The sequence below is a fragment of the Urocitellus parryii genome, chromosome 6, assembly GCF_045843805.1.
Source record: "Urocitellus parryii isolate mUroPar1 chromosome 6, mUroPar1.hap1, whole genome shotgun sequence".
In the NCBI taxonomy this organism is placed as follows: domain Eukaryota; kingdom Metazoa; phylum Chordata; class Mammalia; order Rodentia; family Sciuridae; genus Urocitellus; species Urocitellus parryii.
Genome location: NC_135536.1, coordinates 158,887,537 through 158,904,925, shown reverse-complemented (window position 1 = coordinate 158,904,925; position 17,389 = coordinate 158,887,537). Strand labels below are relative to the sequence as shown.

At 39.2% G+C, this 17,389-nt stretch overlaps 1 protein-coding gene across 6 annotated transcripts in view; it reads right to left on the bottom strand.

The window, feature by feature from the left end:
* Nucleotides 1–17,389, bottom strand: part of Kif16b (kinesin family member 16B) — a 307,313-nt gene that overhangs the window by 260,833 nt on the left and 29,091 nt on the right. For all 6 annotated transcript variants that reach the window (XM_077799621.1, XM_077799623.1, XM_077799622.1 and 3 more), the window contains exons 2-6: nt 12,656–12,725; nt 9,890–10,003; nt 4,022–4,138; nt 2,093–2,190; nt 1,262–1,371 (exon numbers count right to left, since the gene is read on the bottom strand). In XM_077799621.1, coding sequence (XP_077655747.1) covers nt 1,262–1,371; nt 2,093–2,190; nt 4,022–4,138; nt 9,890–10,003; nt 12,656–12,725 — 509 coding nt within the window. The remainder of the gene's footprint in view (nt 1–1,261; nt 1,372–2,092; nt 2,191–4,021; nt 4,139–9,889; nt 10,004–12,655; nt 12,726–17,389) is intronic.

Genomic DNA, 17,389 nt, shown 5'->3' with positions numbered 1-17,389 from the left:
CAAAAAAAAAAAAAAAAACTAAATCCCCATAGGTATCTACATCAGGATACAGGATACCCTTTTTGATCACCAAATCTTCATATACCAGTTTTATATGTTTTAACATTTAATAATGCAATTAAAAGAAAACATAAGGACATAAAACATAAAAACATAAGTTAAAAACTATCAACCATAATAGCTATCTACCATGCTATCATAAACCTCATGGTTGCATATATTACTGTGGGAATGGAAGGCAAAAGTGCAAATAAAAATTTAATATAATTCAGATGGGGTCCTTATGGTATACCTGATATCTTTGTCACTTCCCCTGGGGATTAAACCCAGGGACACTTAACCACTGAGCCACATCTCCAGCCCTATATTATATTTCATTTAGAGATAGGATCTTAATGAGTTGCTTAGCACCTTGCTTTTGCTGAGGCTGGCTTTGAACTTGCAATCCTCCTCCCTCAGCCTCCCAAGCCACTGGAATTACAGGAGTGTGCCACTGTGTCTGGCCACCTGATATCTTGAGGTTAAAATAAAAAAGGTAACCCAAAATAGGTATATCTTTAAACCCAAAAACAGATCCCAGTCTGGCCTCCAATGCAGCACACATGAAAAATTAAATCTAAACAAAAAAGCTTGTCTCCCTCTATGTGCAATGCCTGTAGACCAGCCAAGACTCAGCTTTCTTATGCTGAGTGAGATTAGCTTCTTTACAAGGATGGCCTAAAAGCCAGCCAATTTTTTTTTTTTTAAAAAAGAAGCCAAGGCCAGTTTCTTCCCCGTCATTCTGCAGTATTTCCCACAAGTGACTGTGCCATACTAGTGTATCTCAACACAGATGCTGAGTGCCACACACAGGAATCCTGTTAAAGCTCTTCTTAACAAACAGTAGGTCTCACAATATCTTTCTTGCCATAAAACATCACTAGAATCAGTAAAGGTACACTGCTAAAATGCCACACTATGGAAAGATACAGGATATAGGCTTGTTTATCTAGCCTAAGAACACTGGAAAACAAATTCTGAGAGATTGTTTTAAGCCAAAGGAAATCTATTGGCAAGCCTCAGGAAATCAGTAAACATCTTGTGAAGTATGAATTCATTAGATGAACATTGTGTAATGACAGCTCATATCATTTTTACTATAATAAAATTCCAAAAGTAAACAAATTCTTAATTTTCACTATTACGCTAATTTTTTTCTTCAAAAGCTTTATTTTTACACAAATCCTCAGGAAGGACAGGGATGCAAAATATTCATTCTTACCCTCAACATAAGGTCCTTCTTTTGGATGCTCACGAACTCTTAAATTGAAGGTTTTAGATGACTTCCGTCTAAGTAGATCTCTTACACGTTCATTATAAATTTCTAAGTAGCTAAAATTTTTAAACAAAATGGAATTCAAAAATGATTTCAGGCACTGACAACAATAACAAGACTCATAATAACAGCAACTTCAACTTATGAAAGGTAATTGTATCATATACAATGCTAAGCACTTTATTTGACTATTTCATTTAATCCCTAAAATAGCTCAGTAATAGGAACTTCTATTATCCCCATTTTATAGGTTAAACAAAGGAGATCTAGAGTGATTTAAATAACTTTTCCAAAGCCCCAATACCACCAAAGAGGGCCAAACAGCCATGAGAAATACAAGTGACATATCTGCCCTCAAAACCACTGAAGAGACAAGCTCCTAAACAGGTTTAATTTCAAAGAGGAAAAGCACCAGGGCCACCAGGTTTATTTATAGGTTAGATTTAGAGTGATTTGGCCAACATGAAGAATAACACAAACCTTACTCAGCCAAAAGAATGAGGAAAGTAATTGGGTATATTCGTAAAAGTCAAAGGCTAACTCCATTTGAGATAAACATCAAATGCTATAGTTTTCAACTGAGCTATGTTATTTCTGATCCAAACTGTACCCAAGAAAGTCATTGAAAAGCTAGTGTTTTCAGCTTTATTCACAACCACTGTAAGTACAGGAGAGGAAAAAGCATACTCTTTCCCTAAGAAAGGCTAGTACTTCAGCACAAACCAAGCAGCCCTGGCTCCAACCAAGCTCTCACTTGCTCACGCCATCAAACCCTACCTGACTTCAGTCCGAAAAGATGCTTCATCCCATCTGGTGGTTTCATTTATCCGGCTGAAGAGCCCTTCACAGATCCGAGGTATTAAGCCCAAATCACCCTGCAATGAGAAGGAAAAATGTCACAGCTGTCATTTGAAATAAAAATAACTGACAACTGAATTTGCATTTTGCTGGAATGGAACTGGACTCCAAGGGCCTGCATGCCAACCCCAGCCGGCCACCCAAGGACCCTAGACACGATTTACCCTCGGCAGGACTGCTTATTCTCTGAAATGAGAGCATTGGAACCTTCTATTTCTACATTCTGATACTTGGAAAATATGTGATTATTAGAAGTGAACCAGTTAAATCATAGCTTGCAAAGATATGGAAACTTATTCTCTATAAAACAAGACTATGTCCAACTGCAAAATAAATGTTAAAAATATCTAAATGATACAGAAAGAGAAATATACATCAGGAAGAAAAGAAACACTAAGAAAGCTTTAGTAAGTCCTCAAGATTATTACTAGCTGTCTTAAAACATAGATAAGAGAACCATATTAAAACATGTAATTTATGTCTCATTTTGATGCAATGGCCTCCCTAGAAAAGATTTAATACATCATATCACTTTGCAATATGGGTATCATATTCAATAATCATGTTTTGGTCAGCATTAATCTGGTAAGCATCACAATGGTACAAGACAAGGCAAAATGTTCTCATGGAGTCCCAAACAACACCACTCCTCGTGATTAGCGTGGTACTTTTTTTTTTAAATAAACTATCATACCCTAAATATAGAAAGAACACCCAAGAAGTACTTACCTGTAAGGTCAGAGAAAAATACCTATCATTTATGAGCACTAGCTTCTAGGAATCAACAAAATTCATACACGGGTTTTTTCTCCCCAAAGGCATAGTAGGGAAGCAGGAAAAAAGAAGTGATAAGAAAAAGTAAATGCAAAATTCTTCAAATATTGTTTGCAGCTCTCATTTGTTCTGCTTTACTTGTCAGCATTTAGGATGCATAGCACGACATGTACATCATTCTACTTTAAAAGAGAAGCCTGAGTTTAAGATGTCACTCTACGTGCACTGAAGTAAGTTCATCTGGGAAGCCCTGCTCTCCTCCAACACACTACTTCCATGAACCACCAAACCTTTAGCACTGAGGACACCACCACTCCTGCTGGCAGGAAGCCCTCAAGTTCTGCCAGAATCTCTACATCTAGAACACGTAACAGGTTTGGCAGTCACTGAATAGTGCTTTTGCTGTGACATAAGAAAACACATGCAAACACTGTCTAAATTTGGAGAAAATATAGAACAAGATAAAATTCCAACAATCCTGTCAACTTTTCATTCCTTCATAGTTTGGAGCAAGTGTAACATTAATATCTGTTAATTTACATAGATAAACTAACGAACTATATAAACTATGTTGATTCCCATATAAAGTACACTACCCTTATAAACTATATGTAGACTATGTAACTCTAACTTTTTTAATGTATTTACTGGATTTATGAAATACCTTTCCATCAAAAAGTTAGATTTATTTTTTACGTTTTTTACTTGAGGGAAAATGTTCTGAATAATTTTAAAAAGAACAGACTTCAGTATTTTTATTCAAACTTTTGTGTTGGCAGAAAAGGAGAATAAATTACTTGTGGGCCCAGCATATTTTCTTGATAAGATTATAAGGCCTTTAAAAACAGAAAATGAACTGGGACTTGCATCCATTATTCATACTTATATACTTAAAACTATTTCTAATTTAAAATCTCTCAAAGGAAATTTAGTCCAACTTATTACTGACTTTTATCTTATTACACAAGAATAATCAGAACATGAAAAGCATCTTAGTACAGATCAAGTAGATAAAAAGATAATTCTATCAGTTCAGAGGAAGATAAGAAATTCCTTCCCATGCAAACAACGTACAGAATTTCCCATCATAGTGTATGACTTTCCAGATCCAGTTTGTCCATATGCAAAGACACAAGCATTATAACCTTCAAATGCAGATTTCACCACATCTGTGCCAAGGGTTTTGAAAACCTGCAAGACAAAAAAAAAAAAAAAAAAAAAAAAAAAACAGACACACACAAAACACAAAAGATACAATTACCATGGATTTTAATAAAAACCCCTGCAGTGCTGACAATGTTCTTGAATGCTACTTTCATCTCTTAAGGATTATACCATACAAATAAATCACTGCAGGACTGTTAACAACAGAATATGTATGTACCCTAATTTTTAATCAAAAGTAAACTTTTAAGCAAGCAAAAAGCAACCCCATCCTCTTTCCTACTTAATCAAAGTAAACAAGCCAAAGTGATAATCATGTCTAGAAGCAAAAAAGATTTTAAAAGCATGATGATTTACCATTCATAAATATATGTTTATAAAGCTATTCATTCTATCAGAACTTCTAGAAATGAATATTCAAAACCTGAAGGTCACAGTAGCAATAAATTATTGCCTGAACCATGCTAAATCCAAGTCCTCATTTTTAAGGGTCCAGGTTCACAGAGATAAATCTCTGGAGGTTTTCCTGAAACTGAGTGATAGACTGGTATAAATGAGGCCAGGATGGCTGGATTCCCTCATGACAAAGTCCAGATGCTTTCTCCTGTTGGATATCTGCCCAGGACGGAGAGGGTGGTAGACAACCTGTGTGGGGATGGGGGTCATACCTACAATGGTCTGAGTCCGTGTCCATGCACCACATAATTGCAATTTGGAGAGTAAAAGAAGATGAAGTACAAATAATTCAGGAAGACAACTAATGTAAATTAGACAAACCAAGAAGTGAAGGATTCTAGTTATATCCAGCTGGGAAGGGGTGAACCAAAGCTTTAGTGTTACTTCCTGTCTTCTAAGCCCAATACACTAAGGGCACATCTAATTTTTCCCTGCTTCAAACATAGGAACATCAACAACTAAAAGATGTCAGTTATCTTCACAGCACCATAAAATGATGAAGAATTCCTAGGTGGAATCTCCACAGTCCAAAGTGGGAACCTTACCCACTTTCTGAGTTAATTTCCTGCAGAAATGACCAGGCCTGTGAGTGATGTCGATTAGCCAAAAAACAAGAGACCCAATTAGATTAACCACAAAGTCATCTCCAACTACTACCAAAGGGCTGAGAGCAATATATCCTAACTATGCTACACCTGAGAATCACCTAGGACACTTCAAAGAGTTCCACAGGCCAGGCTGGTGACCCAGCTTAATGAAATGCAATCTAAGGGCTGTAAACCCAGGAATCAGTGTCTTATAATGCTCCCCAGGTGATTTCAAAATAAGCAAAACAGGTAAACCTGGCCATCTTCATCTCAAATCCACATTAGTAGTAGTAGTAGTAGTAGGACCAGGAATTGAACTCAGGGATGCTTAACTACTGAGCTACATCCCCAGCCCTTTATATTTTTTATTTTGAGACAGGGCCTTGCTAAGTTACTTAGGGCCTCATTAAGTTACTGAAGCTGGCTTTGCACTTGTGATCCTTCTGCCTTAACCTCCTGAGCCACCATGCCTGGTTCATATCAAAATTTTTAAAAATCCTATTAATAACACCTTCCATCCCTGGACAAAATGAAAATATAGCCAACTGAACTTCGGCTTTCTCTAGACATCTTCCTCCCAGCATCTTGTTTGGACTTTGTTTCCTCGTTCTCAAGGAGGTGAAAGATTTACAAACTACCACTTCAATTGAGTCATTTCCACAGATGGCCAAGGTCATTCCTTCTGAGTTAATTTCTACTCATTTCAGCTTTACAACCTGATATTTTCTGACCTTATTCTCAAATTCTGATGCTGTACTCAATTTCCAATTATAACAGTGGCTCACTGGGCACTTTCTATACAATTTCATGTGTTCATGTATTAATCCTCATGAAATTACTACAGGGTGAGTGGCATTACCAGACCTCAAATGAGGAAGGTGAAAGGGAGGGTTAGGGAAGTGAGCACCTGCCAGTGGGTGGCCAAGCTGGGACCTCACCCAGGTCTTTCAGACTCCAAAGGTTTTATGGTTATATGTCCTCTTCCCAAACCCTCTAAATTGACAATGAAGTCCTAGACCCCTCTGGAAGCACTCCTCCTCAAACTTCTGTTAAGAAGCAAGACCCATAATCCTAGGGAGACTAAAGGCTCCAAACCATCAGTCTGAGATTCATTTTCATCACTACACTTGAGTAAAAACTCTAAAATATTTCTCCAATTTCTTCCTTCTAAACAAAAAAGAAAAATGAGGCAAGATCATTTCACTGGATAGGGACACCTTACAAAAAGTTCTCAGAGGATAGAAGATGGATCTTCTCTTACAGTTTGGTCTGGGGCTAAAACAATGTCATACTTATATCAAATCCAAATGTTACCACAATGAAGTTCTTCCCTAGGATTAAAATTCATACCCACCATTTTGTTATTACTTTTATTAGAAAGCTAACCCAAATGGTTATCTGAGGTATATGTGCATGAGTGCTTGAGTTTGAGACTAGTGGACATGATACCAAAAGGGGTCTAGAAATTGCAGTTCTGGAGGTGTAGAGATCAGGCCAGACTCATTCTCGGTTTCAGGTAACCCACCCACAGCCAGCTGAGACCTGAGAAGCAGCAAGCACTACCTGCATCTCGAGAGGTCTTACAAGGAAACACCATCAGGCTCCCACCAAAGAAAAATCTAAAAATCTGCTACAGATGGGAAGGGAAGGTCAGCTTTAATAGACTGAGCATTCCACTGGCAGCAAAACTCTGCCAAAGTCCCTCACCTGGCCCAGGTTACCTCAAATCCACCTAGCTGCATATGGAAGCACAGACTAGACTTCACAGCTGATTTCCAGTGTAATCCAAGGCATCACAGGGCCTTGCTGGAGGAGAATTGCCCACAAGAGGGCGCTGCTAAAACAAAGACTCTCCCATCCTGCCTGCCCACCGGGAGATCTTTTAAGTTTCAGGTTTCTCCAGGGTTGAATTAAGGAAGGGTTGTATGAGATCAAAGGCTCATTTTGGAGTTTTGAAGAACCATTAAGAAAATTAAACTTTATTTAATATTTTACTAATGTTTTTAATTTACATGACTATAAATTTTAATTGCTCTTTTTTTCTGATTCTAAAATAATGGTCATCTTACCTGGTATTTGTTTAATGTCAATGGTCATCTTACCCAGCATTCATTTAACATCAAGGGAAACTTGACTTGAGCTCTGGTAATAGGCATGATATATTTTCACAATACAGTTTTACATTCAACTGATTAAAGAGAGAGAAAGTAAGCATCATGTTAATTTGAGTCCTTCCCTGATTATAGCAGGGACAGCTCACCTAGATAGTCTAAAACGTCAGCACGAAAACTTTAGTCAATATTTAAAACTGAAGCCCTTTTTAGTAACAACAGGTGTTAAAATTAGGAATGAAGGGCATTCTCCTTAACAGAGTATTTTTTTGGATTTTTTTATTTTTATTATAATTTTTTATTTATTTTAATTAGTTACACATGACAGTACAATGATCTTGACATATCATAAATTTGAATCAGATGGGATATAATTTCTCATTTTTTTGAGTGTACAGGTTGTAGAATCACATTGGTCATGCAGTCACATGTATACACACAGCAATAATAATGTCTATTTTATTCTGCTGTCCTTCCTTCCCATCCTTTCCCCTCCCCTCCCCTCCCATCACTTCTCTCTACCCAATCTAATGTGATACGCTTTTTTCCCCCTCACACCTTCAAACATGTATTCTGTATAACGATGAAGGTCTCCTTCCATCTTCCATGCAATTCCCCTTCTCCCTCCCTTTCCCTCCCACCTCTCTTCCCTATCTAGAGGCAATCTTCTTCTCATGCTCTTCCTCCCTACCCCATTTTGAGTCACCCCCCTGATATCAGAGAAGACATTTGGCATTTGTTTTGGGGGGATTGGCTAAATTCACTTAGCATAATCTGCTCTAATGCCATCCATTTCCCTGCAAATGCCATGATCTTGTTATTTTTTAGTTATGAGTAATATTCCATTGTGTATAAATGCCACATTTTTTTTATCCATTCATCCATTGAAGGGCATCTAGGTTGGCTCCACAGTCTAGCTATTGTGAATTTTGCTGCTAAAAACATTGATGTGGCTGTGTCCCTTAACAGAGTATTTTAAAGATAAATCTCACCAGGCAAGGTAGCACACACCCATAATCCCAGTAGCTCAGGAGGCTAAGGCAGAGGTTCAAAGTTACAGTAGTTCAGGAGGCTAAGTCTAAATTCAAAGACAGCCTCAGCAAAGTGCTAAGCAACTCAGTGAGACCCTGTCTCTAAATAAAATACAAAATAGGGCTGGGGATATGACTCAGTGGTCGAGTGCCCCCTAAATTTAATCCCTAGTATCCAAAAAAAAAAGGATAGATATCTTCCTGAATCTATTACAGCTTATTGACATGAGGTTCTACTACACAATGTTTTAACAAATGTACCTCAAAGCTCTTTTAGTTTTGTAATTGAATGGAACAATCTCAGGTTACTCACCTAAATACCCGGAAGTATTTGGGAAGACATGCTGCACGTATACCTAAAGCACTGAAGTTACCTTTACCTGTTGAAAGAGTTTCATAATCTTGAACTCTTTCTAAACTCCAGGCATTTATTTTTAGCCTCCAGAAGAGCTAATCTTTTACCTGCTTCCCTAATCTTAACTCTTATAAAGCCCAGGAAATGTCATCTGTTCCGTAAATTAACCACCATCTGTAAACCAGTTCACTGGGTCAGCAAATATTTACTTACTGTGCCAGGTCCTGCTGTCACACAATGCTCTATTTTTCTATCCCCAGGCTTTCCCCCAGCACAGCCCTCTGTCCACAGGACTTCAAATTCAGAATAAATGGGGAAAATCTAGCAGCTCAATAAACAAGTTTAAAAAAGAGGACCTTTGAGGCTCTTCACTCATCCTGTTTTGAAGAGATTCTAGAGATCACCACACTAAACTGGTTTTTCCATTAACAAATTCCCTTTTACCGGCCCCTTTATTCCCATTCCTATAATAAAGCCTAAGTCTAGATTCCAATATCTATAACATTCTCTCTCTCACCAGACTATCTACCAACACTGACTAAACCCAGTGTTAACCAGTCACCTTGACACTAAGGTCATCTCCTCTCACTCACCCACTCTCATTTATTTGGCCAACATACCGTCCTATCCACTTGTCCTCTAGAACATGCCACTCAATTCCTTCCATACCCTAAGAGTTTCCAGTGGCTTCTCCACACCCTGTACAGGAGCCCCAGGTTCTCAACTCTGCTACTATTCAAAGTCAATTAAGTCTATGAACTTGAGCAAGTTACTCAAGACTCTAAGACAAAGAAAAATGGAGTTAAAATTTACCTCATTTGATTCTAATGATGATTAAACAAGACAGCACACATAACACCAGAGTGTCTGACACCAATGCAAACTTGAGCAACATCAGTTCATCTTTTCTCTCCCAGACCTCTTTCACGCAGGCATCTCCTCTCTCTCTAATGGTTCCTATTCTCATCACTCTTGTCCCTTTCTGTTTTGCCCTGATGTTTGATTTCACACCTTGTAGATAGTCATTCCTGTCCTCCAACTTCAATCCTTACCTTGCCTCAGAAAACCAAATCTCCACAAATCACTTATAAACCAACTACATTTTTCAAATGTTAAGGTGCATGCAAATCACTGAGAACCTTACTAAAAAAAAAAGTAAAGATTTTTTTAGGCAAGGCATGTTTTTCTTTATATAAAATTTTTTTAAAAAATAAATATCTTGAAATATAACATCATACCATTTCTTGTGAAATGTAATCTGGACTCTTCGTATCAGCAGAATAAAAAGAAAAGTCATAGGTGAAGGTCTTGATCCGTTCTCTTCCTGAGTCCCCAGTCCCTCCTTCTGGTATCTAGAAAAGAAGATAATAATAATGATAAACAACAATAATAATTAAAAGAATAATAACAATGAAACGATAAAGAGTACTGTCATTTAACAAGTGACCCAAATTAGGAAGAAAAAAAATCTGTTCCTAAAATGATCACTATATTTTCATATTTATACCCTAAGAAGCATTTAATTACTTCTGGTCTCCCTAAAAAAAATTGAATAAATTAAAACTTAAATACAACCTCAATTCCCCACCCCATGATCTGAGTTCTCTGTGATATCTGCAGCTATTATTCTTGTGTTTTTATGATTAACCTACATGAATGAACCCAATGCTCCAGTCAGACTCTGTTTTTACATCTTCAATGATTTTTACTATTCCCTCCACCAGAGTTCACCCCAAAGCTGGGCTTTGCACAACCCCAGGGAATGCTAGTCATACAGACTATGATGGGACTGGTACCCCTAGAGTTGTGCAATTTGGTGGCTCCTTGAAAACTCCAGGTCTGATGTCTCCTCTTCCATGAAGCTTTCTTAATGTGCTCTATACAGAAATAATTTCTCTCACCTCTGAAAAGCAAACCTCTCATAAGACATATCATGTTGTGCGTTTAAAACAGATGTATGCATATCTCTTGTCTACCATGTTATATACTTAAATTGAACCCTGTTGTGAGCCATCCATGGGCTGTGTGAGCTATGCACATTTGAACGTATGAGGGGACTGATCTGGTGTTACACAGCCTCTTGGGCTGTGTGGTGCATGTATGCCTTTTCTCTTGCTCTGCTGTGATCCTACACAGCACCTGAGATGGATGTGACTTGCCAAGATGTCAGTCAATCTGCTGACCACAAGACATCACCAAGCAAGACTCCACCCTTCAAAACCCAATCCCTTGCATTATTTGGGTGGAATTTTCTATTGAATGTCTTTCTCCTAAATAAATAGAGGGGTTCCGGTTGTGCTCTCTCTCTTGCCTCTTGCCTCCCTTGCTCCCATTGCTTCCAGCATGGGAGCTGACACCTGAGGTCGTAGAGCCATCCCTGACCTCCCAAAAAGATATTTCTGTGTTTGAGTAATTTTTAGTTGCCAGGCCAGCCAGCTGGTGACAGAACCCAAAAGTCATATTTTAAAATCTCCAGGGGAGGGAGAAGGGTGGGAAGGAAGAGGGGGGATCATGAACTGAAATCAATTTCCATGCATGTAATAAGTTTGTCGGGATGAACCCACTGCTATGTATAACCATAAAGCTCTAATAAAATAAAAAAACAAATAAATAAATAACAAAAATCTTCATATGTCCCAAAAGTCTCACATACTTTATTGGACATACTCTAAATAACTTCACTAAGCACCATACTTTTCAAAATGATTCACATATTACGAAGAAACAAGTGCTAAAACACTAACAATTAAAGTAATAACATAATAAAACATTAAAAATCCAGGCATCCATTCTGGTTATTCAAACACTGGAGGAAGAAATGTTTGTAAAACACAAAAAGCAACAGGATACATAAAGAAAGGAGGCGCACCCGAGGCCAGGGTCTTTTACCAAAGCACTGAGAACACAAACACGAAGCAAAGCACAGGTCCCTAACAGCAGGGAGTAGATGAGTGATGATGGGTACAGAACCAATAATAAAAAAATAATAATAATAAAATTTTTTAAAAAAAGCTGAGAGAGGGAGGGAGGGCTTAGTATATGCTAGAAAGGGCCAGGACACAAGAGAACTGTGCTAAGTGAGGGAAAAAAAAAAACATTCCAGCAGAGAATGCCTAGGGCAAAGGGACCCAGAGTCCCAAGGAAGCCTATCAGTTATCCAGTGCACTGCCTGACTGAGGACAGGAGAATCCCCAGCTTCCATCACTGGAGATCAAGTTGCACGACTCTAAAAATGGATCTAATAGTGTTCAATTCCTTGGACCACAAATTAATAGAAATGCATTCCTTAGACATGACCTGGAGACTTATCTGTACTTGGCCACAGAGCAGCAGAACTCAGAAAACCAAATCTGTCTGTTAATGACAAATATCAAAGGTGAAACCCATAAAGCACATTATTTCCTTATTATTAAGTCCACACCCTTGCTTTCACTCTAAGTAAAGTGCTCTCTGGATCCTCAACAAATGGTAAAAGAAACAAACAGTATATTTTAAGGACAAAAGAAAGAATTCATCATTGGAGAAACTTGCTTTTTTTCTGTATGTTTTTTTCTAGAAAGTAATGCAAGTATTGTTTTTTAATCTTTCATCTCCCAAGTTTTGAATAATAGCATCAGTTCTTCTTCAAGGATTACAAAACATGATATTCTTCATTAAAAATGTTAACAAATCTAAGGGTTAAACTTCCTCAGTACTGCACAGTCTACAGCTTTACTACAAGTTCTCAGGATGAAAAGACCTGGCCTTGCTCCATACCCCGAAGCTTGAGGATCAGAGCATTTGATCTCTTCCAGATCAAATGAAACAGGGCATGGGGGAGGAAACGGCCATCCACTCTTCTGCTTCAGGGCCAAGCCCCAGCCTACAGCATGCTGACGTGGCCACCTGACCTGAGAAAGGAGAGTGCAGAAATGACAGACATGTTGTACTGACCCACAAGCGAGCCCCACTGCAGTGTAAACATGAGCCTTCTAGAACTGGAGCAGGGCAAAGTCACTACTTGCCTTCAAGTTTGTGATTGTTGTTTTGCTTTTCTCCATTTGAATAATGAACTTGGCCTCCAAGTCCTTTTCCCTGCAACACAAATAATAACAATATTGGTCAAGAAAAGAAAAGTTCATTTTTAAAAATTGTTTCATTAACTTTGTCCAGGCAGGGATTTGTTTTTAAATAGCATCTGAAAAGCAATCCTTCATAGCATTACTATCAAATCCTTATTAATACTATAAGACATGAAGACACACACAAGAGTGCTACTATGTCTAATGATGTGTTATCAAAAATCTATAAGAACTTCTGTGAAGATTTTAATGACACAGAGAGAGAGAAAGAGAGAGAGAGAGAGAGAGAGAGAGAGAGAGAGAGAGAGAGAATGAATATGAAATGACAGAAACCATGAAGCACCAAGCCTCATGAAAAAAAAAAAAAAAAAAAAAAGCCCTACCAACCCAGGTACAAAGAAAAAGATACTTTATCCCTCCGCCCAGGATAAAAACTAAGATATAAACTACAGCAGTCACAACCAGGTACTGGGTACAGCCCCCTCCTCTCACCATCTTTTCACATTCTTTAAAATTTCATTTCCTAGAAAACAGCAGAACAAGAAGTGAAGTAATTGCTACAATTACAATTCTCCAGAATCAATGACCATACATCTATACAGTGGAGTATTATGCCACTCAAAAGGAATGAGGAAGATGTCAACATGCTGATATCGTGCAGTGGCCAAGATACACGGTTATGAGGAGAACGAAAGGTGGAGAAAAGCACACAGATGGTCCTTGGTTTACGATGGCTTTACTTCCCATTGTTGGACCATACAACAGCATGAAAGCAATACACTTTCAATGGAAACCATAATTTGCGATTTTAATTGTGGCCCTTTCCTGGGCTAGCAATATGTGGCCCAAACCTCTGGCAATGCTGAGTAGCAGCAGCAAGCTGCAGCTCCCAGGCAGCCACTCAATCATTATGAGAGTAAAAACCACATAAAAATAAAAAAGATGACTTAAGTATTTTTCAAAAGGCTATCTATGGAGAAAGAAGAAACTGGAGTATAATGATGAGAACACACATCATCTTCTTTTTGTGGTCTTCGCTTCTCCCCCAAGGCCCCTAAGTATCAGGGTGACTTCCAGGTCCACGTAACACTCCATCAAACAGCCTTACCCTTCCTGCCCTACTCAACATTCAAGTACCTAGTCCTGTCCAAACTAACACCTACAGACCTTGAACACATCTCCCCATTCTGCAGCCACTGTCCCAGTCAAGTCACCACCACCACTTTCTAGTCTTATCCCCTCCCACCTACACTCTATTCTCTGCTGCCAGAGGGAGCCTTCCAAAATACACATCTCACCATGAAGCATCTGCTTTAAAACCCATCAAGGACTTCTCAGAAACTACAGGATAAGACCAACTCTTATGATCATACCCTGACTCAAATTGTCATTTTAACACTATATCCTGCCTCACCCCCTTTCTCTGGCCAACTCCCAGCCATTCCTCTGGGCTGGGTTAAGACTTCACATACTCTGAACAGCCTTCACCAAGCACTCTGCTTTATCCTTAGTTAGATGGCCCTTCTGCTCATCTCACCCCTGGACTGTGAACTTAAAAGCGAGGACTCTCAGCCTGTTGAGTTCACACCCTACACCCTTTGGCACAGTGCCTGCAACTCTGACATGGTCATAAATTGATTTCTGCTTGTGCTGGATTAACTGAATTATTAAATGAATGGCTCTTACCCCAGCCTACTCAGCAATGCTCATCCTCTACTACAGGGATCTCCCTACTGGCTCCCTCCCACTCTTGGTTCTTGCCATTCCACACACTACGATATCTTCCTATCCACATCCTCAAGCAAGGCTTGCCTCAGGCTCAACGAGGCTCGCCTCCTCCTAATAAACCTTCAGAAATATCCCTCCTACCCCTACCTACCTAGCTCATCCCACTTATGAGGGTTTCATCTTTAATTATATCATCTCTCCAATTCATCCAGAAAACAAGAACCCAGCTTCCTTCACATCCACACCTGATTCCACCGAGCACAAGGACAATGCTCACAACCAGTCCTGAGAGCAATGACTTTTAATCCTTCAGCAGAGAACTGTAGAATACCGGGCTCTGAGAGTTCCATGGCCTCAGGTCAATTTCCTCTGACATTTAAGAAACATGAGAAATAAATCTTGACATTTTTCTTATATTGAGGAAAATAAATAATCCTAAAATATTATTTGAACATTGACTTAATAATAGAGCAAAATGAACTATGTCTCTCCCTGGCCACTTTGGTGAATTGGGTTTCTCAACCGAAAAGTCAATTATGGTCCCTTCATATAAATAAGTAATTTATTTGAAAGGCCTGGAAACTAGATCATAAGATGTTACAAATGAGCCTGCTGGAGTAAGGATACTGAGTTATAGATCAATATTGGAGGGTTTCAGGGAGGAAAGGACAGGAAAAGATTTAAAATATCCAATCAGGAAAAGAGATAAATTATGTCAGCTCTCAGATATGTGAGTAGGGAAATGTTTATTAGGAAAAAAAACACTATGTTAATCTAAATATTTCAAAAATGTTTTTTAATTATTCAGCAATTCAAATTGATCCCACCCATTCAGCTAATGGTTTTTGGTCACTCCATGAAGCACAGCTAAACTGGCAACGCTGGGCTCTCCAAAGTGAGCCATTAGTTTATTTCTCCCAAGTCCTGAAACAAACCAGCATTCTTCTATTCACCTTAAAAGTTAATATACTATGAACCAATATTTAACTGCCTCCAGTTTGGTGGCAAGACACTCAATAGCAATAATAAAATAAAAAACTATATTTTTAAATCAAGAGCTCCACTGGTAACAATATGGAAAGCAGCCCAAGCAATATTATAAGTGGGAGAAAGATGAAGTGGAAAAACAGCATGTCAATGGTGATTAAGTTTTCAGCTCAATAAAAGTATAAACAAAGCCAAAAGAATATGCACATCTATGCCTCTGAACATTTCTGAAACGATAAATGGAAAGTCATTTGCAGTTGTAACCTCTGGAGAGAGAGAGTGCAAAAGCAGGACCTCGGGGGATAAGAAAATAAACATTTCAGTGTTAGAAATACTTTAGCATAATTTGATAGTGCTTTTATAATTAAAATGAGTCATTTAACAATAAAACACCAGCAGCTCCTCAAGCTCTAGGACAAGTCCATGGGACACTCCTCACCTGACAGCCCACCCAGAGCCCTACAGAGGACAAGGCCCCTCTGGCCTTGCACTTCCATCCTACCCCACCCCCAGGTCCTTGGTCATTCTCTGGCATTGCCTAGTTTTGCCCCTGCCCTTCTCTACCACTCTACATTCCCACCAGGCAAAATGATACCCAAGATTCAAAACCATCCCCAAGTTCCTTTCTCAGAGAACACTTCTGATCCCTTAGGCTCAAAAAATGACTCAGTTTCTCAGCTCTACTCTATGACACTTCTTTTTATTTTTTTAAGAGTTCCAGATGAAACACAGAATGCCCAATTAAACTGAATTTCAAATAATCACCAAACAATTTCTTTGTATAAGTCTGTCCTAAATATTGCATATTACATACTCACACTTCATTTTTGCCTACTAACTCAGACATCATCACCACCTCTCAAAGCCTGTGCACTCATCAGGACCTTCGCAGTTGGATGCACATATATTCACCTCCTACCCAAGCCCAAACTGCATGTGAGTGACACTTCAATACCATGTAGTAGTGGAGGTTTCAGAAAAATGTGTCACCTTTATCTCAAAGTCTGGCATCAAACTTTCAGGGAGAATCACTATATTCCCTGAAGCCCTTTCTTCCTAATGCTACACCTTGTCCTTTCTGGCTGATCCTCAGCACTTGAAACAAGATTATCAAGAGAAGTTAGTACACAACCAGGGACCATTGACTACTCTTAGTTGCTCTCCATGAAATCATAAAAGCCTTCAGCTTAACTTCTGAGAAAAACCCAGGGGAAAGTATACTGAAAAAATAAATCCTGAAGTGGGTTTTTCAAGCAATCACCCTGACTTCATTTCAGTTTCTCAGAACAGGCCTCGCCTCACCACACCACACCGTGGTCAGTTAGGTCAGGAGCACCAGAACCAACATCCTAATACCAACCTTGGGTGGCAGCTGGTAAGAAGTTGGAACTGCCTCCACTCCATTGCCTATGGGGTGTCACCATGGAAGAGTCCAGGCCAACAGTGCTACCATAGCTCACAGACACTATGAATGGCCTGCTGAATGAAATCCTCAGCTGACCCCTGCCACAGCAGAAGGGAGCTAATAAGGTGAGACTTTTATCACCTTACCAGGCCTGGGGAGGGTGTTATAAACCTAAAAGATTAGGCAAAGAGCCAACTGGTACCAGTTATAGGTTGGGATCTGAAGAAAAGCCTCAATCTGAGGAAGTCTGGCATGCAAAGTATTCATTAGGGTGTGCCCTTGGGAAAACCCCTGGGAAAAGGTGGAGACAGAAAAAGGCAGGGCAGAGGAAGAAGCAGAACTGAGACATAGACCCAACAACAGCCTCAGCCAACTTCATGGACAGTTCTGGAGGGGAATGGCCCTTCAGAATGGCCCCAAGTGGGAACAATATGGCTGTTCTTTATACCCCTGCAATGAACAGTCAGGGACTAGGCACTGCCTGGAAAAGGGCACACCACAGACCAGACCATCCTTGAGGGGCTGACAGCTGAAAGCTGTGCTAACATCACTGCAGA